General features: G+C 42.2%; 1 protein-coding gene across 1 annotated transcript in view; it reads right to left on the reverse strand.

Annotated features, from left to right (window-relative positions):
• Nucleotides 1-1310: 1310 nt before the first annotated feature.
• LOC124622747 (zinc finger protein 771-like) overlaps nucleotides 1311-22278 on the reverse strand; it is a 114117-nt gene continuing 93149 nt past the window's right edge. Inside the window, exons 5-6 of the mRNA XM_047148536.1 lie at nucleotides 1573-1793; nucleotides 1311-1503 (exon numbers count right to left, since the gene is read on the reverse strand). Of these exons, the coding sequence (XP_047004492.1) occupies nucleotides 1311-1503; nucleotides 1573-1793 (414 nt within the window). The remainder of the gene's footprint in view (nucleotides 1504-1572; nucleotides 1794-22278) is intronic.

A 22278-nucleotide genomic window follows, 5' to 3' on the forward strand; every position in this document is an offset into this window, starting at 1 on the left:
ATATTTATAATTAATTACATAATGAATGTGGAAATGTGTTAATATATTTTCAAAGATGTCATATTACTGCAAGATAGACTCTAGAAGCCACTCTTATGGAAATTTACGTACAACAATGACTGACAAGAATACTGCTAAGATTCTAATAGAGTTCATAGAGAAGAGATGATGCAGAATTCAATGAGGTAGATACTGAACGCCTGAAGAAGAGTGCAGCGTACTAAATTCATACGACACGTCGAGCTGTATCGGATTACAAAGGATTCAATGCAATGTGCTACAGCAAAGTGTAGAAAGAGGCAAATTTGTTTGATTTGCTCTGTCGTTTTGATATAAAGGAAAGCAGACCTACTAGAACATTAAGAAGACGAAAGAGAAAGTGGGCAAAGAATTTCTCAAGATGAGACTGTCTTGACGCGAAGTCTGTAAATGCTATAAGAATGAAAAGCACCACAGTTTCATGTAAAGTGTTTTGATCGACTCTGGTTAGCAAAATAAATAACCGTTGACAATCTATACCGGATAGTGGGCCGAGCGGTTCTAGGCGCTTCAGTCCGGAACCGCGCGGCCTCTACGGTCGCAGGTTCGAATCCTGCATCGGGCATGGATGTGTGTGATGTCAGGTTAGTTAGGTTTAAGTAGTTCTAAGATCTAGGGGACTGATGACCTCAGATGTTAAGTCCCATACTGCTCAGAGCCATTTGAACCATTTTTTTTTACAATCTATCTAAATATCTATGAGATGGGTTTATTTATTATTTACATCCCATCACTAACCTTTTTGTTGCTCCCCCCAGTATGACATATTCTCCTAAAAGAAACTGGATATGGTGAAGTGGCAGTTTGGCGTTTGATGAAATTCAATTTGATGCCCTTTCTGAATGGTGACAAAAAATATAGTCCGATTTACGCAAGAGATATACCTTATTTTCGATTTACTTGCTTGCGTTTTCAGGACACTTTTGATAATGGCACAGAATTTCCCTGAATTTGATAATGTGGAGTAAAATAATAAATATGGAATCGTGCAGTCTGAGCCATAAATTAGGTAAGAAAACATAAAATTACGACTGGGTAGCTCTCAAAGCTATGGGGAACAATGGAAGGGCTTGAAAAAAAAAAGTAGAGAACAGTAATACACCAAAAGCAACACTGGTAAGTAAAAATAAAATACGATAACAATCCTTAATGTGGATGCTGCTACGTAATCGTCTCTTACATTTAGTAACTGTCGCTGCCTCGATATATTGGCTAGTGGTGACTGAGGCAGAATGTGAGCGATTGTAATGCGAGAGTGGAGCCTTCTCATATTATGCTGTGTGGGTGGCTGACGGAGCCCGGAGAGACGTGGCGGCGTCGCCAGCTAGCGCGACGTTTCGGCCGCTGGCGGCGTCTGCATCGTCGGTGAAGTGCAGCACGTGCTGCACCAGCTCGCCGGACACGCGCATGATGACGCTGGTGCCCGCCGCCCTGACCGCGGGCCCGCCGCCGCCGCAGCCGCCGCTGCCCCCGCCGCCCCCGCCGCCGCCGCTGCCCCCGCCGCCTCCAGGAGGCGGCCCCGGCGCGGTGCACTTCTTGCGGTGCGTGCGCATGTTGCTGGACTGGCTGAAGCGCGCGCCGCACCGGTCGCAGGCGTAGGGCCGCAGTCCTGTGTGGCAGGACATGTGCGCCTTGAGGTGGTGCTTCTTGGTAAACGCCTTGCCGCACTCGCCGCAGCTGTACGGCCTGATGCCAGAGTGCAGCCGGAGGTGGAGCATCATGTTGCTGCGGTCCGCGAACTGCTTCCCACACACCTGCGCCAATAATAACAACAGCTCTCAGCTCGTGCACCAAACTCATTCACAGTGGAGTCCTGCACTCAAGGGGTCACCGATTTTGCTCACCTCGCCCGCGGTTTTATTCAAATACTTAGACGCAATAAATAATACTGTAGTATGATGCCTTTCATAAGCGTTTCCAAGTATCACGATCCTGTTGAATATCATAAGGGTACAAACCGCCGAGCAGAGGCGCGGACACAACAGGCTAATATGGCAGACTGTAGGTCTTCCTATACTGCATTCCAGCCAAGTCATTTTCGTTTATTTATTTTTCCTAAACTTCCACCAAATACCCATATCACTTCAACGAATCATGTTTCTCTGGAAAGGAATCATGGTAATCATCGTGGTACAATATTGGTATTGTATAGTTTATTTGTTGTTGTTGTGGTCTTCAGTCCTGAGACTGGTTTGATGCAGCTCTCCATGCTACTCTATCCTGTGCAAGCTTCTGCATAGCCCAGTGCGTACCGCAGCCTACATCCTTCTGAATCTGCTTAGTGTATTCATCTCTCGCTCTCCCTCTACGATTTTTACCTCCACCCTGCCCTCCAATATTAAATTGGTGATCCCTTGATGCCTCAGAACGTGTCCTACCAACCGATCCCTTCTTCTGGTCAAGTTGTGCCACAAACTCCTCTTCTCCCCAATCCTATTCAATACCCCCTCATTAGTTATGTGATCTACCCATCTAATCTTCAGCATTCTTCTGTAGCACCACATTTCGAAAGCTTGTATTCTCTTCTTGTCTAAACTATTTATCGTCCATGTTTCACTTCCATACATGGCTACACTCCATACAAATACTTTCAGAAACGACTTCCTGACACTTAAATCTATACTCGATGTTAACAAATTTCTCTTCTTAAGAAACGTTTTCCTTGCCATTGCCAGTCTACATTTTATACCCTCTCTACTTCGACCATCATCAGTTATTTTGCTCCCCAAATAGCAAAACTCCTTCACTACTTTAAGTGTCTCATTTCCTAATCTAACTACCTCAGCATCACCCGGCTTAATTCGACTACATTCCATTATCCTCGTTTTGCTTTTGTTGATGTTCATCTTACATCCTCCTTTCAAGACACTGTCCATTCCGTTCAACTGCTCTTCCAAGTCCTTTGCTGCCTCTGACAGAATTACAATGTCATCGGCGAACCTTAAAGTTTTTATTTCTTCTCCATGGATTTTAATGCCTACTCCGAACTTTTCTTTTGTTTCCTTTACTGAATATCTTATTGCAAATACCAGATACCTTGTTCAAATCAGGTGCAGATCGGTATACTTTCACTGCATTAGGTACATGAAACTATCGATAAATTAATGATCCTTTATTATTTCTTGATTGCACTTCACTGCAAATGTACCGCAAATATTATTATTTTTATTACTGTTCCTTTCCGAAGAAATACCCATACAAGTGTTTGATGGTAGACTAGGATAAAAATTAGACTGTAACGCAGGACGGGCAAACTTCCAGTCTGCCCCCTTAATTTATCGCAGTGGCGCCGCCGGTCGACAGACGATGCTCTCATGTTTTTTGCAACGGGCTATTAACACCTCGAATGTCGATTTTTCAAAAACGCCTGAGAAACACAGCGTACTAGAGCCGCATTTGTTACGTCTAAGTATTTACTACAGTCGTGCGAAAGATGAGCAAAGTCGGTGACATGGAGGCTTGCCTTGCAAGAACTTTACAGCTTCTGACATTAGGATCAACATTGTATAGACGGAAAATATAATTCTACACCAGTCACAAAGTATTTAGTTCGTCAAGTATGTGACATGACAATTAAACCTCCATCATCATGACGAAAATATATTTTACAATGGTTCTGCGATGTCACATAGCCAATTTAGGTAAAAGTTTGATAGCAAACAGAAGATGCATAAAGACATTTATTGTCATTTGTTGTTTCCTTCCCCATTTTAATTAACTATCGTACGCATCATAACATATTCCGTAATGGATAGCCCTGTACCACAGCAGCGCAGACAATGGATCTACATGTCCTATGATTTAAAGAAGCACTTGCAATAAAAGGAATCAAAGGATGTAGCTAATTTATTGAAACGATGTCACATACCTAGAAGTATTTGTGGCAACGTAGTGTGGCTACTTAGTGCGGTTTTCGTACATGTGTGTGATCGAACCTACGTATTTTTCACTTAAAATCTCAACAAATCGGTGCAACGCCAGATGCATGGACTAAGACCAAGACAGTTGACTTTTTTTTCGTGTGAAATCGTTGTGGAGACACGGAACAAGATTTCTGCAAAAATGATGGTTGCATATGCATTTCACGTAGTTGTAAACAGCAACAATGTATTCACAAGAAAGCAAGGGCACAGAAAATTGTCTCTTTTCGAAGGAGACTCATTCATTACTTGTTTCAAACAAGGGAGATAAAATGAGAAGGGTACGTATTTGAGATAGCGAAATACTTATTGTGTCCCAAATCTGTGAACGCTTTTTATGCGACTGGTCCCGGCGGAGGTTCGAGTCCTCCCTCTGGCATGGGTGTGTGTGTTTGTCCTTAGGATAATTTAGGTTAAGTAGTGTGTAAGCTTAGGGACGATGACCTTGGCAGTTACGTCCCATAAGATTTCACACATATTTGAACATTTTTTTGTCAACGCTTTTCAGAAATTACTTCACACTTACAGTCTACCGTCACATTTAGAAACTCAGTCTATTACTTTCTGAGACTAAAAAAGAATAAATGCATTCTTACACGCAACTGAGATACGTTCAGGAAAAGTTACGCCTAACTATAACCAGTGTTTGCCTGCTGTAAAACTATTGGGCTGGTTACATGCAGAGTCTAAATATGATGTTTTTCTTTAAAGGCCTAAATTCGTAGATTTAGGATCTGAAAAGCACGAAATGCACAAAAGCTGGCAGTGTCCATTAGAGCCCTGGGATTTTCCGCTATAGAACTGGTTAATATACATGACGATTCTCTCCAACGTTTCACAACTCTCAAAAAGACATGTTAGAGTAAACGGAGGGACATTCAGATTGTAAAGGCTGAAACCTATCGAAACTAAAGGAAAGTGCTTTACATTATTCTATTATTTAAAAAATGGAAAGGAAAGGACAAAGGCAGAAATGACGTTCCGTCTATTGTCTGCGTGACATACAGAGATTCATCAAGCTGCAGCTGTAATAGTACTAAATATGAGTTCCAAGCGGTTTGCTGAAAGTGATAAGCGACAATTGCAAGGATCGCACTGAGATCCGATTTAAAGTTGTGAAAGGCAATACAGTTGCTGAAGTTCATCAACAATACGTTCTGCTTTATAGCTAAAATGTAATGAACTGAAAAAAATTACAACTATGTGTCAGGAACCTAAACGATGAGGGAATAAGGTTAGAGTCCATGTGGTGTTTCAGTTTAGGATGAAAGTGGAAAGTGATAGTAATGTTGTTTCACCAACCATTCCAAAATTCACTGAAGTGGTTTTAAGGAACCAATAAAAACTTAACCCACGATGTTTGGGTTGAGACTTGAATACCTCTCCCATATATCACTGTAGTGTCTTGAGCAAACAAATTTTGTTGCAAAAATGTTACAAATATTTGGTGCCAAAAAACATACATAAACATTTATACTATGAAAGCCACCTTACGGTTTGTAAATTTTTCCAGTGACCTACATCATAGTTAATCCACATCACTAATATTACAGAAAAACGAACAGAACTCTGTCTGATTGGTTTCAGAAGTAATCGGTTTAAAGACAAGTTCCAAGTGGTTGAGCGGACAAGTGTGAGTTTCAGACTGATATCCGACTTACAATTGTGAAAGGCAATGCAGTTGCTGAAGTTCATCTCAAATACTTTCCACTTCATAGCTAAAATGGAATGTTTTGGATAAATATTACAACTAGGTATCACAGACATGAAAAATTGAAAGCATAAAATACATCTAATGGTCAGTTTACCTACTACTCTGAAGAACTGTTTCGACGGAAATTATTGAACAGTGTCCCAAAATCTTACACTTAGTAGCAATTAATGATGACAATCAGGTTTTGGAACAGAAGAGGAAGAATAATTAAATTTTGATGCAGTTGATCATTCATTAAATATACTTACATCTCCTAAGCGACACTGGCAAACTGATTTGTGCCACTCAAAACAGTTGGTGAGGGATGTTGTTGTAGAGAAATGGTTTACTGTACAACAGTATATATACAGGAACTGTCTGTAGCCTGATGCAACTGACATAATCCTTTAGAAGAAAATCAGGATCTATTTATCATATGCTCTTAGTAGCAGTATCAACACAACTAATTATTAGCTCCTTAAATGATAAGGGACTATGTGATATTTTAGTTCATAGAGAAAGAAAATGGAAACTTATAGCAATGTTGTTTCACCAATTAATCCACAAATAACTGAAGTGATTTTAGGAGACCAATGAAAGCATAAACCACAATGTTAGGATTGAGATCTGGGTACCTCTCCCATATGTCAGCCCAGTGTCTTGAGCAAAGAAATTTTATTGAAAAAAGTTATAAATATTTAGCACCAAAAGGATTACATCTATGTCCATACTGTGAAAGCCACCTTACAGATTGTAAATTTTTTCAGAGATTTGCATCCTAGTTTACATAACAAGAAATACAGCAAAATCAATAGGAATGAGTTTAATTGGTTTCAAATAATTAACTTTAAATGTGAGATCACAGTGGTTGTGCTGAGAGTAATAACAGACAAGAGTGATATTCATATTCAGAACTGATTTAAAATTGTGAAAAGCAATGCAGTTGCCAAATCATCATCAATACTTTCTGTTTTACAGATGAAACGGAATGAATAGGAAAAACATTAACAATTTGTGTCAGAAACTTAAATGATAACAGAACAGAGTCTGTGCAAGCAGTAGGGCAAAGAGAGCATCAGGCCACTTTGTTAGTGCAGGTTGCATATATTCAGTGACAAACTTAATTGATCTATGACCCCCTCCCAGTAACCTGTTGTTCTTCTAAGTTGTATGTAGCCCCTGGGGATGATCTGTCCTTCAGAGGAACTCCCCCAACCTTCCCCCTCCTCTTCCTTTCCCCCACTCCTCTGGCAACCTTCAACCTTCCCACCCTCCCATTTACAGATAAAAGCGCACTTTCAGGCCTGAGTTATCAGAATAGTTCACTCCTATTCTATCAATTTGATTGACTAATTAATTAAACTGATCATTTAATTAATTACCCCTTATAGGGAATCCCCCAGACAACCCCCTCTCCTCTCCCATCCGGAAATTGGCTGGAAAAAAGAGTAAGTTGATTGGCCATTTGGCGGGAAATCGATTGCAGTGTATGGAATATTGCTTAAAAAATTCTGGTAGACAAGGAAATCTATGGAATACTGTTTATTTAAACAATTTATGGAATACAAGGCAGTGTATAGAATATAGTTCATATATTTATTTAATGAATTTGACGGTAAATTGATTACAGTGTTTGGAATATTGTTTACACAATTTCTGGTAGATAAGGCAATGTGTGGAATATTGTTTATTTAGACTATGAATGGGATACAGAGCAGTGTTTATTTAATCTGGCAGTGGAGTGTAGTGGTGTGGTATACAAAGTGTTTCTATTTTTAATTGCTAGATGGCACGTCGCACTGCTGTCTAGTTCCAGGTAGCTGTCACGAGGTAGAGTGGTAAAAGTGAGTTTCCATAACTTCGTGAGGTGCTGTTGAAACAAGATGGAGCACATTGGGGTTTGTGAGATCCCAACACACCACACTCGTCCCGCAAGAAGAAAAGTCATGGTAACAATTTCATTGCATTTTTGAACGTATTATCTGTAAGATATAACAATGAATTGTGTAATTAATAGCAAATATTGTTACAGACGGAACCTAATGGGCCAGAAGTGGACCAACTACGAATATTTATTGATGATGTACCTGATGTGGAACCTATCGATTCCAGTGATGAAGATGAAGAAGCTGCTGCTGTTGTAAGTGATCACGACACATCATTAGAGCAGGAATAAGATGAAAATGGGCTCAGTGATAGTTATTATCTTAGAAAATATGGAACGATCAAATGGTATTAAGAATTCCCGTGATCTAATGTTAGAACAAGGTTGCACAATATTATTACCCACCTTCCAAGTGTCATTGGTAATACCAAACACTATGCTACACCATTAGAACGTTTCAGTCTATTTATATGTCCTGATATTATTGAACAAATTGTTTTATGTACAAATAAGTGCATAAAGAGTCAAAGTGAGAAGTATTCACAGGAATACCTACTGAAACCAAGAACTAAACACGAAATGATGGCAGTACTAGGACTCCTGTATTTAACAGGGACACACAAGGCAAGGAAGAGTGGAAGATTTTTGAGCATCTTATGGAACCAAGATAGATATTTTTCGGGCATCTATGTCAGTCCAAAGATTCCGATAACTCTTGCAGTATCGTCGCTTTGATGACCAAGATACCCGAGCAGCAAGACAAGAAGTAGACAAGCTGGCTCCAATTAGAGATGTTCTCACCCAGTTTGTGGGTAACTGTAAGAAACATTTCTCTGACAGTGAATATGTTACATTAGATGAAAGTTAGAAACGTTTTATGGGAACTGCTCTTTCAGAACGTACATACCCTCAAAGTCAGCAAAGTATGGTTTGAAAATCTTGGCCTTAGTTGATGACTTAGTTGATACTCTGTGAATTTAGACGTCTATGTAGGTCAGTAGACAGCTGGGCGTTTCAAACTTAGAAATAAAATAGAAGACTTAGTGGAACGACTTATACAACGAATTTCGAGTTCTGGTAGGGATGTTATGACAGATAACTGGTTCCCAAGTTGCAGCCTTATCTCCAAAGTTTTAAATGAACATAAACTTACAATGGTTGGTACAATGCGGAAGAACAAGACAGAGATTCCACCATTATCTGTAAATACATGAGTTCGAAGAGTTCATGCCAGCATTTTCACTTTTCGGGAGAGCAAAATTTTGGTTTCATACGTCCCCAAAAACAATAAAATGGTGTCACTGATGTCAACAATGTACCATGATGCCGCCATTGATGATTTAACAGGTGATATGGATAAACCAGAGATCAATACTTTCTTCAATATTACAGAATGTGGTGTTGATGTAGATGAACTCTCTGCCTCATATGATGGATGAAGGAACAGCAGACTGTGGAAACTGATCTTATTCTTTGCTCTAATCAATATGGCAGGAATTAAAGCTCAAATAATTTATGATTCTAACACAAAACAGGAACATATACGTCAGAAGTTCTTGAAGAATTTGTCTCTTATTAGGAGCCAAGTGAATCAGAGACAAGATGTGGATGTTCCTACACAGCTCGCTTCAAGTGTCCGACAACATTTGACAGAACGTTTGCCTCAAGGACCTCCTAACAAATTTAAAACAAGTAATTTTGTCCAATGTCCAAGGAATGAAGACCGAAAAATAAATATACTTGCAAGAGATGTGACAAATATTCATGTATGAACCATTTAGTAGCAATGTGTGATGATTGTGTCAGTAAGGAGAAATTAGATGATGAGTCATGATAAATGTTTTTTGCATAATGAGTGTGTTGTGGTATAGTCTACACCTAAAACATAGTTTGTTCACAGTAACCTTCTAATGTATAACAAGTAAATGTAAGTCACGTAATTTATAGTTTTTATGTTTTCCCACATCATACGATATTTTTTGTTAATCTGATGTATTTAGTTATTTCAGTTCAATAGGTTTGCACCTAAAAATTGTCAGTATGACTCAATAATCACAGCTTGTACATGACTAGTATTTGTAAACTAATTCAATTTTATTACTGTATCTGTATATTAATAACATTGAAAACTACTATTATGGAGAAAGAGATGTTAGGCGAAAGGTTAGGGGCCAATTAACATCATGTATCACTTCCTGTTACTGCGCTTGAGTTAAACAAAATTGCTATTTTAAAAACAGACAGCCATTCTTTAACAAAAGTTTCAGTTAAGTAAAATTACCAAATAAATATCAGGCAGGCCTTCAATAATAACAGCTTGGGTTGAAATTACTAAACAGAAAACAGGCAGGCGTTACTTAATAATGCTTCAGTTAAATAAAATTACCAAATGCAATGCGTCCTCCGTTGTGTTGCCTGAGAAGGGATTAATCAGTACAACCATGCCAAGTCATATGAAAAAAAGGGCACTCTCAATCCAGACTAACTCTCCCTTGACTGTGATTGCGACTTGTCGTGACTCTCTTTACGAGCCTCTAACTCACGATTAAGTTCGAAATTTCTGTGCTTCATGTTCTCAAACTGCTCTGTTAATGCTTGCTATTGCCGAGTTAAGGCAGTAACTGCGACCGCGGTAGTAGGACGTGTTTCCACCATTTTACGTACTCTGCTCCCAACTTAATTCAACTGATGGTTTTTTAAAAGAAGGCAAAAGACAAACTCCCGTTTAACCCTACACAAAAAAATGTAAACACTAATTAATTCCTCCGGGGATTCATCGCCCATCTACACACTCTACAGCTACTAGACAGATGACCAGTACGACTACATACAGAACAAACAGCTGCTACAGCTCTGGTACGCGGCAACTCGTACCCAGACAAATTACAAAACGAACACCCCACTGGCACTAAATTTTCACTTCCTCCATCATCTCTAGACGAAGATAAGCTCACTGCTTCCTGTGGCTCCACAAAAGTAACTAATATTATGTACCCTAGCTCATACAACTAACTCTGACAACAACATCAGACATCAAAAATAGCGTAAATAAAACTTAGATTCACCGCAACACATTGTGCTGAGCTGGTACCTACATCAAGTGCCATTGCCTTTCGCCACTCAACTGAAACCAACTCTCTCACCAAAACATAGCGAACATATCCCGAAATGACCACTCGTGACACCAAATTGTTACAACCCCTGAAGCTCAGGGCTTATAATCTGTCAGAACGACAGAGAGGTGTGATTTGGGAGAGAGGGGTGTCTCACGGCGAAGCGTGCAGAGAAATACTGGCAAGTGTGTCATTAACTTTACTGCATCGAAGGTACACACCGGTCCTTTGGCTGGACTCGCTAATAGCGCCGCCCAGCGGGCAATGCCATTACTGGAATCTGCACCATCGGCGCCTGGCCGCCCAGTCTTGCTGATATAGCGCTCCTGCTCATGTTACGTGGCCGCCACATGTATTGGCAGCACCCGTGGCCCTTAACACAGCTAACTGCTCCCTCAAGCACAGCTCGTGAACCCCTTGTAGAGCGCTGAAGGTAAACAGCCGCCCGCCGTCGTTGTAGTGAACCTCGGCAGCTCCGACCATCAGCCAGTTCAGTCAGCGGCTGTAGGCAGCTCTGCAAGGGGGAGACCGCGAGTTCGCACCTCAGCCCCACCTGTGCGGATGGCAGCTTCCAGACCACCAGACTATGTCATTCAGAATGTGGAGACCAGCAGCCCTCTCGCTACTTGCATTGGTGCAGCTCCAATGTGCGGCCTCCCAATCACAACTGAAATGTACCTGTGCAGCGAATGTTGGAGGTAGTTTCCGTAAGCCAATTTGCCGCCCATATCCATCACCAGAAGCTCACACTGACTGACCTGCAAATTAAACAATCGTCTTCTCTCCAGTTCTAAAACCGGGCGGAATGGCGGCATGACTGCCCGATTTTAGCCTCCGGCCTCATTTATACTTCTTTTCCCTACTCCTCTTAGTAGCTCCTCTGGAGGGGACAAGTGGAGTGCTCTTTAATACACTACTGGCCATTAAAATTGCTACACCACGTACTACAGACGCGAAATTTAACCGACAGGAAAAAGATGCTGTGGTATGCAAATGATTTAGCTTTACAGAGCATTCACATAAGGTTCGCGCCGGTGGCGACACCTACAACGCGCTGACATGAGGAAAGTTTCCAAACGATTTCTCATACACAAACAGCAGTTGACCGGCGTTGCCTGGTGAAACGTTCTTGTGATGCCTCGTGTAAGGAGGAGAAATGCGTACCATCACGTTTCCGACTTTGATAAAGGTCGGGTTGTAGCCTATCGCGATTGCGGTTTATCGTGTCGCGACATTTCTGCTCGCGTTGGTCGGGATACAATGACTGATAGCAGAATATGGAATCGGTGGGTTCAGGAGGGTCGCCGTGCTGGATCCCAACGGCCTCGTATCACTAGCAGTCGAGATGACAGGCATCTTATCCGCATAGCTGTAACGGATCGTGCAGCCACGTCTCGATCCCTGAGTCAGCAGATGGGGACGTTTGCAAGACAACAACCATCTGCACGAACAGTTCGACGAAATTTGCAGCAGCGTGGACTATCAGCTCGGAGACCGTGGCTGCGGTTACCCTTGACGCTGCATCACAGACAGGACCGCCTGCGATGGTGTACACAACGATGAACCTGTGTGCACGAATGGCAAAACGTCATTTCTTCGGATGAATCCAGGTTCTGTTTACAGCATCATGATGGTCGCATCCGTGTTTGGCGACATCGCGGTGAACGCACATTGGAAGCGTGTATTCGTCATCGCCATACTGGCGTATCACCCGGCGTGATGGTATGGGGTGCCATTGATTGCACGTCTCGGTCACCTCTTGCTCGCATTGACAGCACTTTGAACAGTGGACGTTACATTTCAGATGTGTTACGACCCGTGGCTCTACCCTTCATTCGATCCCTATTAAACCCTACATTTCAGCAGGATAATGCACGACTGCATGTTGCAGGTCCTGTACGGGCCTTTCTGAATACAGGAAATGTTCGACTGCTGCCCTGGTCAGTACATTCTCCAGATCTCTCACCAATCGAAAACGGCTGGTCAATGGTGGCCGAGCAATGGCTCGTCATAATACGCCAGTCACTACTCTTGATGAACTGTGGTATCGTGTTGAAGCTGCATGGGCCGCTGTACCTGTACAAGCCATCTAAGCTCTGTTTGACTCAATGCCCAGGCGTATCAAGGCCGTTATTACGGTCAGAGGTGGTTGTTCTGGGTACTGATTTCTCAGGATCTATGCGCCCAAATCGCGTGAAAATGTAATCACATGTCAATTCTAGTATAATATATTTGTCCAATGAATACCCGTTTATCATCTGCATTTCTTCTTGGTGTAGCAATTTTAATGGCCAGTAGTGTAATTACGTCAGCTTACCTCAGCCCGCTTCAGCCCGAACACACAGGTCACTGAGCGCTGTACTAACTGCAATGTATGGGTTCTTCACAGCACATCAGTGCCCTTTGCTGCCCTGAATACTTCGCTCTTGTCTACAGTGCCCGCTGGGCTGTGCCTTATCGCCTGCGAACAATGTCTTAATCCTGCCTCACAGAATAGGTTGCTAAATATCAATATCATCTGCGTTTTTCATCCGATGTACCACTCGGTCCCTTAACTACTACCTTCCAGCCATAGCTGCACGAAATTTATAAGAATTTCGCAAACCTGTGCCTGTATTTATTCGTGAGACAACAAATTGCAATTATGATTCCCCATGTTTCCCTATGTGGACGGGAATCTCAGAGCATTCTCGCATTGTTAGGATAAAGTTGGAAATTGAAAGATCTCCCCACATTGTCTTTGACCAACATTCCGATTTAATTAGCAGCTGACTAGAAGTAGGAGGGTACTATACTGACAACATTCCACGTCTCATGAAGGGACAGAGCGAGCTAAACCTGTAGCTGCTGTTTAGCGAAGACTGTTCTGTACCAACCTTACTCACGGCACCCATTCAGGTGCACCAGATCTCTTCAGCTGCACGTTCGTTGAGGATGTTAGCACCCCATATTGGGGGATAGTAGATATAAGAGTATTGTGATAACAGTCGGTTAAGAAGAAACATGTGCTTTACGCTTGATGGAGCTCCAGATGGACAGATTTTAAAGCATTTTACGTAAATCAACTGTGCTAGCATTATAAAGTATTGTTCTAGTATCTGGGATTAGTACCAAGGAGGTATTGCCAAGAGAGAAATGATCGTAGGACATAAACACATGCATGTTTCTGCACTTAAATACGCTGTAGTGTTAAAGCCTTGTGTTTTCTGAAATAATAGTCATTAGGAGTGCAAAGCTCTTAATAGTGTAGCATAGGATATACATGTCCCCAATGTTACATACATCCGCCCTGCAAGTTTTCTATCCCACACACTACAGTGACAAACTGTAATACGGTAAAACTACTTCCTTCCACACCAAAGAAAAACAGTCTTCGTGACGCATCCCCAATATAGCTTTCCAGACGTGTATCCGTACATGTGTACTTTTTCTCTTTTTCCTACTGCTGTCACATACTCGTCCCCATATACAAGAATGTTGCTGCAACAAGCAGAACATATGCAAGTACTCCCTCACTCCCCCTCAATTTCTACGCACTTTGACATATTTTCCCTGAATTTATATGTATTTCCATCAATTTTCGTCATTTTATCGATTTTGTGCCCCTTCTGCCCATGCAATAATGATCACTTTTCGCCACGCATTCTTAGACTGCTTGTCAACACCTGACACAAATGTACTATTTTTCTGGTTGGACGGTATATTATGGCACTGTATCAAATACATCCAGTTACCTCCAACCAGTCACCTCCAACCACATATTCTACAGTTGCAGTGCATTTTCTCTATGTTATGTATGGCTATGTCTGTGTATGTATCAAAGATGGCTCCCATGACCTAATTCTCCCGCTGGTGGATCCACCTTCGGTCATGGAATACATTTCAGGATACAGTGCGTGGTGGATCCACCTTCGAACCATATCCTGGACGTAGTGTATTGAGAATAAATTTAAATTTTAATGATCAACAGCCTCAGTTGCACCGTTTACCTAGAATTTACCTAGGTTTCAAATGGTTCAAATGGCTCTGAGCACTATGGGACTTAACATCTATGGTCATCAGTCCCCTAGAACTTAGAACTACTTAAACCTAACTAACCTAAGGACATCATACAACACCCAGTCATACCCAGGTTTCAGTCGGGATAACCCAACCTTCTTCAGAATAACAGTAACTACCGTTTGTCCATAGTGGACATCGTCAAGCTAAAACTACAAATCCATAAATTATTGTCAGACTGTAAAACTTATCTGAAACTGCCTCGGCCCCATACCGCTGTACTGGAACTGACCTTTGCCTTTCGCTGGCAAGTGCTGTACCAAGGAAAGCTTCTGTAAAGTTTGGAAGGTAGGAGACCAGGTACTGTGAGGAGGTGCCGTGAGTCGTGATTGGGTAGCTCAGTTGGTAGAGCACTTGCTCGCGAAAGGCAAAGTTCCCTAGTTGGAATCTCGGTCGAGCACACAGTTTTAATCTGCCAGGAAGTTTCACATTACAGAACAGTTATTGTATTTTTTTTAACAACATTGTATTGTATATCTCTTGAGGTAATAGTGATATTCATTGTCGAATGCCATCAAATTGCGACTGTAAGCGTGATATTTAACTGCAAATACAGTGATAAATATGTGGGTGCTTTCGTAGGACGACATCGTTTAGCGTCCGGGGTGTGTGGCAGAGGTAACCTGAGGCCGGAACGAATGGGCATTTCCAGCTTAAGGCCCTCGTGAGCTGGGGGGTACAAAGAAAAGTGCCAGCCGGCCGGCCAATCGGTTCTTGGCCGCAGCTATTGGGGCAAGTTTCTGCCGTTGCGCCCTCTGGATAGGTGAATAGTGAACCAATACTCAGTAGGTGGGCTTTGCTCGCGATCGCGCGTGTTTCGAGTATTCTTCTATTGTTGTGTCGGTATTTGAGTTGATTCAATATCGATCACTGACGCTGGCGTTGTATGTTGGTAACATCCAAATTTCAACCACTCCAGTGGTGTCACCGCCAGACACCACACTTGCTAGGTGGCAGCCTTTAAATCGGCTGCGGTCCGTTAGTATACGTCGGATCCGCGTGTCGCCACTATCAGTGATTGCAGACCGAGCGCCGCCACACGGCTGGTCTAGTTTAGAGAGACTCCCTAGCACTCGCCCCAGTTTCACAATATATATAAATGACCTAGTAGATAGTGTCGGAAGTTCCATGCGGCTTTTCGCGGATGATGCTGTAGTATACAGAGAAGTTGCAGCATTAGAAAATTGTAGCGAAATGCAGGAAGATCTGCAGCGGATAGGCACTTGGTGCAGGGAGTGGCAACTGTCCCTTAACACAGACAAATGTAATTGTATTGCGAATACATAGAAAGAAGGATCCCTTTACTGTATGATTATATGATAGCGGAACTAACACTGGTAGCAGTTACTTCCGTAAAATATCTGGGAGTATGCGTGCGGAACGATTTGAAGTGGAATGATCATATAAAATTAATTGTTGGTAAGGCGGGTGCCAGGTTGAGATTCATTGGGAGAGTCCTTAGAAAATGTAGTCCATCAACAAAGGAGGTGGCTTACAAAACACTCGTTCGACCTATACTCGAGTATTGCTCATCAGTGTGGGATCCGTACCAGACCGGGTTGACGGAGAAGATAGAGAAGATCCAAAGAAGAGCGGCGCGTTTCGTCACAGGGTTATTTGGTAACCGTGATAGCGTTACGGAGATGTTTAGCAAACTCAAATGGCAGACTCTGCAAGAGAGGCGCTCTGCATCGCGGTGTAGCTTGCTCGCCAGGTTTCGAGAGGGTGTGTTTCTGGATGAGGTATCGAATATATTGCTTCCCCCTACTTATACCTCCCGAGGAGATCACGAATGTAAAATTAGAGAGATTCGAGGGCGCACGGAGGCTTTCCGGCAGTCGTTCTTCCCGCGAACCATACGCGACTGGAACAGAAAAGGGAGGTAATGACAGTGGCACGTAAAGTGCCCTCCGCCACACACCGTTGGGTGGCTTGCGGAGTATAAATGTAGATGTAGATGTAGATCTAGGTTCGAATCCCAATCCGGCGCAAATTTTCGATTTTCTTCATTGATTTACATCAACGGCCACTCGCAGTCAATATCAGCAGTTCATTTGTCTTTATTCATAGTGGCTGCTGCATCAAAAATGGTGTCTATTCTTTCGGACATGTCTGAAAGAACAAACATCACTTGTATATACTAACAGTGTTACTGGACTGCTATACAATGGGTGTTGGGGACTACCCAGGAACAATGGAAATATAAAAAATCGAGAATATCATGTGGTGGACTCACTTTTAGAAATATATATTCACAAACTTGATAAATGCTAGTTTGTGAATGTAGATTTCTGAAAGTGAGTCCACCGCATGATATTATCGATTTTTTATATTTCCACTGTTCCAGGATAGCCTGACACCCACTGTATGGCAGCCCAGTATCACTGTTAGTATATGGATATGATGTCTGTTCTTTCGGACATGTATATCGTTACTTTTAATTAGGGAAATTAGAGCGCGTACGGAGGCTTTCCGGCAGTCGTTCTTCCCGCGAACCATACGCGACTGGAACAGAAAAGGGAGGGTATGACCGTGGCACGTAAAGTGCCCTCCGCCATACAGCGTTGGGTGGCTTGCGGAGTATAAATGTAGATGTAGATGTACAGCCGACTTTGCTAGCGATGGTTCATTGTCTACATACGCTCTCATTTGCAGAGACGACAGTTTTGCATAGCCTTCAGCTACGTCATTTGCTACGACCTAGCAAGGCGCCATATTCAGTTACTATGAATGTATTCTGAACAGATAATATTGTGCATCATGTACCGTCAAGAGCGACGTTCATCATTAATGGATTAAAGTTAAGTATCAAACTGATTACGTCCGCTTTCTGAATTCTAATTCCTTGTCATGTTCCAGACCACACGTCAGTATAGTCCTTCCCTCCTCACGCCAGCCTGCGTGAGCTAAAACGCGTGCATTTCGGCCTCCACTCGTAACACGGTGTTGGCTCTTCTGCCAACTCCACACCCAGATGCTCTCCATGGCCAGGCGTTCCTCTCCAGTGGGCAGAGTGCGGCTGCTGAGCTGGAGCAATCGCTGAGACATGTATCCCTGGGGGCAACCGACTCTGTGCAACTCTCTGGCCTGTGGCGCTGCGTGTGGATATCGAGACATGAGTGCAGGGGACGCACGAGTGTTTCAGTAACATCCAACGGATTGGATTGCAATACACTGCAGTGGACTCTGTGTTGCAGTGGTATTTGTTGTTCTCGTTGTCGTTGTCTCTATTCTATCATGCACTAGGACCTTCCTCTCCATTCTGAATGTAGGGGAGAGAACCAATTTAGGAATTGTACAGTCGTTTAAAAACCCAATCGCAACATCAAATTCTAGATTTATCAATTTGTTGTTTCCGATAGCGGTATTGCGAGCTCTCGTCTATCCAGCCGCTCCCGCAAATTGTTTGTAATTTTGTGGTAAGATCTTATGGGACCAAACTGCTTAGGTCATCGGTCCCTAAGCTTACACACTACTTAATCTAACTTATACTAACTTACGCTATGGACAACACACACACACACACACACACACACACACACACACACACACACAGTCACACCGATGCCCGAGGGAGGACTCGAACCTCCGACGGGGGGAACCACGCGGTCCGTGACAAGACGCCTCAGACGGCGCGGCTACACCGCGTGGCGCAAATTGTTTAAGGACATAGTATGCAACTGAGCTGAAATCTGAAATTTTCAGCTACCTCCAACGTAATGGACTTCCTGCTAAATGACATAATTGTGCCAGTATAAACCAATAGGAGGCAAAGGGAAAAAGTCTGGAAGAGGAAAAGTAGGGTTGAAAACCAGGCATTTGCGGCATCAAATCCTCCAAATATAATAGTGCTAGTATTCACGAATTGCTATCCTGAGTGAAAGTGAAGAAGAATTACATGATTTGCTGAACGGAATGAACAGTCTAATGAGTACTCAGTATGGATTGAGAGTAAAACGAAGAAAGGCGAAGGTAATGAGAAGTAGTAGAAATAAGAACAGCGAGAAACTTAACATCAGTATTGATGGTCAAGAAGTAGATGAAGTTAAGGAATTCTGCTATTTAGGATGCAAAATAACCAATGACGGACGGAGCAAGGAGAACATCGAAAGCAGACTAGCTATAGCAAAGAAGGCATTCCTGGCCAACAGAAGTCTGCTAATATTAAATATTGGCCTTAATTTGGGGAAGAAATTTCTGAGAATGTACATCTGGAGTACAGCATTGAATGGTAGTGAAACATGGACTGTGGGAAAACCGGAGCAGAAGAGAATCGAAGCACTTGAGATGTGGTGCTACAGACGAATGTTGAAACTTAGGTGGACTGATAAGATGAGGAATGAGGAGGCTGTACACAGAGTCTGAGAGGAAAGGAATATGTGGAAAAGACTGATAAGGAGAAGGGACAGGATGATAGGACATGAGGGAATGACTTCCATGGAACTAGAGGGAGCTGTAGAGGGCAAAAACAGTAGAGGAGGACAGAGATTTGAATACATCCTGCAAATAATTGAGGACGTAGCTTGCAAGTGCTACTCTGAGATGAAGACGTTAACACAGGAGAGAAATTCGTGGCAGGACACTTCAAACCAATCAGAAGACTGATGACAAAAAATAATCCACCAATAGGACGCAAGAAAAAAAACTGACCGCACACAAAGGATGTGGTATCCACTACTTCGTTTAGGACAAAGTTGGGTTTAGTGTGGTACGTAACAGACTCTACCTACTTCTTCTAGAATGTCTTTGTTCCATCCGCTGCAGGTTTCCACAGCAATGGAAGTGTGAGAACAAAAGAATGTACGGACTACCCGTGCCACGTCTGCATGAGGGGTGAAAGTGACAGGAGAGAGAGATGGAAAGGTGGAGGGGTGGGGAGACCTGATGGTCTGTGTGTGTTTGCGTATGATGGTACATACAAACAGGAGGCATCCACTTGAGAGAGAGAGAGGGAGGGAGAGCGTGTATTCTGACGGAATATCTTGGGTATCAAATATCAAAGGGTGTCCGCCACCTGACTCTTTGTTTGGGTATTAGCGTGACATCCAGAATGCACGTGACATGAGGCAGCTGGCGGGTGGTGCAGCCGGCAGTGGTCAGGAGGTCCGAGTGGGCATAGTGTGGCCTATGTATCTAGGAATATGTGAAGTGGCTGGCCAGACAAAGTGGTCAAGGCGTGAGCGTGAAACGCCCTGCATTCGATGTGGAAGATTTTTAACAGTGTCATTACATTTGGTGGGTTATGTTGATGGTATTCATCGTGAAATTAGAAAAAAGTCCAATTGTTTAAATATCTCTTACTGCCTTGTCACCCACAACATGTATAAATAAGCAGTGTTCCACACACTGCAGTCAGTTTTTTACATAAATAAATAAACTATATTCCAAACAATGCCTTGTATCCCATAATTTTTTTAAAAATATACAATATTGCACCATTACTTGGACTACTAGAAATTGTATAAACAACATCACATAACTGCAACTGATTTCCCGACAAATTCTTTGAATAAATAAAGAAATAAACTATATTTAATATACCACCTTGTATCCCACAAATTGCTAAAATACACAATGTTCCATACATTGCCTTGTCTACCAGAAATTCTTTAAAGAATGTCCCATACACTGCAATCGATATCCCAGCAAATGGCCAATCAACTGAGTCTTTTTCCCACCAATTTGCAGGTGCGGAAGGGGAGGGGGATGGCTGGAGGATTTCCCAGAGGAGGAGGCGTTATTTAATTGATCAATTTGATTAATTAGTCAATCAAATTGATAAAGTGGGAGGGGGTTATTTGAATAACTCAGGCCTGAAAATATGCTTGTATCAGCCAGGGGGAGGAGGGGAGGGTTGGAAGTTCCCAGAGGATGGGTGAGGCGGAAGGGGAGGGGGACAGGTGGGTTTTTTCTCATATGGATTACTCTTGGGGGGCTACAAACCACATAGCAGAACAATAAATTAAGGGGAGGGGTCTAGAAATCAATCGAGTTTGCCTCTGAATGTATGCAAGCCACGCTAACAAAGTTGCCTGATGCTCTCTTTGCCCTACCACTCATGCGCTATTTCAGTTCACGAAGGATGAAAGTGGAAAGAGACAGTGATGTTGTTTCACCAACCATTCCAGAATTCACTGAAGCTATTTTAGAAGACCAATGAATATTGAAATCGTGATGTTAGGACTGAGATTTCAGTAACTCTCCCATATATCACCACAGTGTATTGCACAAACAAATTTTATTGCAAAGAAACGTTATAAATACTCAGCGTCAGAAACCTAGACCTACATCTATACAGTGAAAGCCATCCTGCAGTTTGTAAATCTTTTTTAATGATTAATATCCTAGTTAATCCAGATAACTAGAAATACAAGGAAGTCAGTAGAAATCAATATAATTGGTTTTAAAATTTTTAAGTTTAAGTATGGGATCAAAGTGGTTGTGCTGAGAGTAATAAAGGACAAGTGTGAGGTTCGCATTGAGATCCGATTTGAAATTGTGAATGGCAATACAGCTGCTACAGTTCATCACGAGTATCTTCCGGTTTATAGCTAAAATGCTGTGAGGAACATCATTCCAACTTTGTATCAGCAACTTTAAAAATTGAAAGTAAAAAGTACATTCACTGGTCAATTTACTTACTGCACCGAAAAACTGATTCAACTGAAATTAATGAACAGTGGCCTACCCTAAATAGCAATTAATCATGACAATGAGTTTTTGAAACAGGAAAGGACGAAGGCTCATTACATTTTCGATTCAGTTGAATACACACTACCAATGTTTACATCTCCTGAGAGACACTAGCAATTGGTTTGTATTACTCAAAACAGATGGTGATGAATGTTCCAGTATAGAAATGGTTTACAGTACAACAGTATTTGTGTAGGACCTCTGTGTATCCCAACGAAATCGATATAGTCCTTTAGACGAAAAACTGTGTCCTTTCATCATATACAGCTAGTAGCCTCTCTGCATAAATGAGGAACATGTTTATCAAATATGTTGACATCACTAATTTCAAGGTGCTTAAATGATAAAGGAATAAGGTTTGAGTCCATGTGGTGTTTAAGTTCATGGAGGGTGAAAAACGAAAGCGATAGTATGTTCTTTCACCAACCAGTCCTATAATTCCCTGAAGTGATTTTCGGAGAACAATAAAAATTAAAATCACGATGTCATAATTGAGATCTGAATACCTCTCCCATATATCAACCCAGTCTTAGCCGGCCGAAGTGGCCGTGCGGTTAAAGGCGCTGCAGTCTGGAACCGCAAGACCGCTACGGTCGCAGGTTCGAATCCTGCCTCGGGCATGGATGTTTGTGATGTCCTTAGGTTAGTTAGGTTTAACTAGTTCTAAGTTCTAGGGGACTAATGACCTCAGCAGTTGAGTCCCATAGTGCTCAGAGCCATTTGAACCCCCCACCCCAGTCTTTGGCGCAAACAAAATTTTAATGCAAAAAAGTTTTACATATTTAGCGCCAAAAAACCTACATCTACACTCTAAAAGCCACTTTACAAATTGTACATCAGTGGTTTACATTCGCGTTAACCCACACATTTCAGAAA

Source organism: Schistocerca americana, chromosome 7 (assembly GCF_021461395.2).
Source record: "Schistocerca americana isolate TAMUIC-IGC-003095 chromosome 7, iqSchAmer2.1, whole genome shotgun sequence".
Taxonomy (NCBI): Eukaryota; Metazoa; Arthropoda; class Insecta; order Orthoptera; family Acrididae; genus Schistocerca; species Schistocerca americana.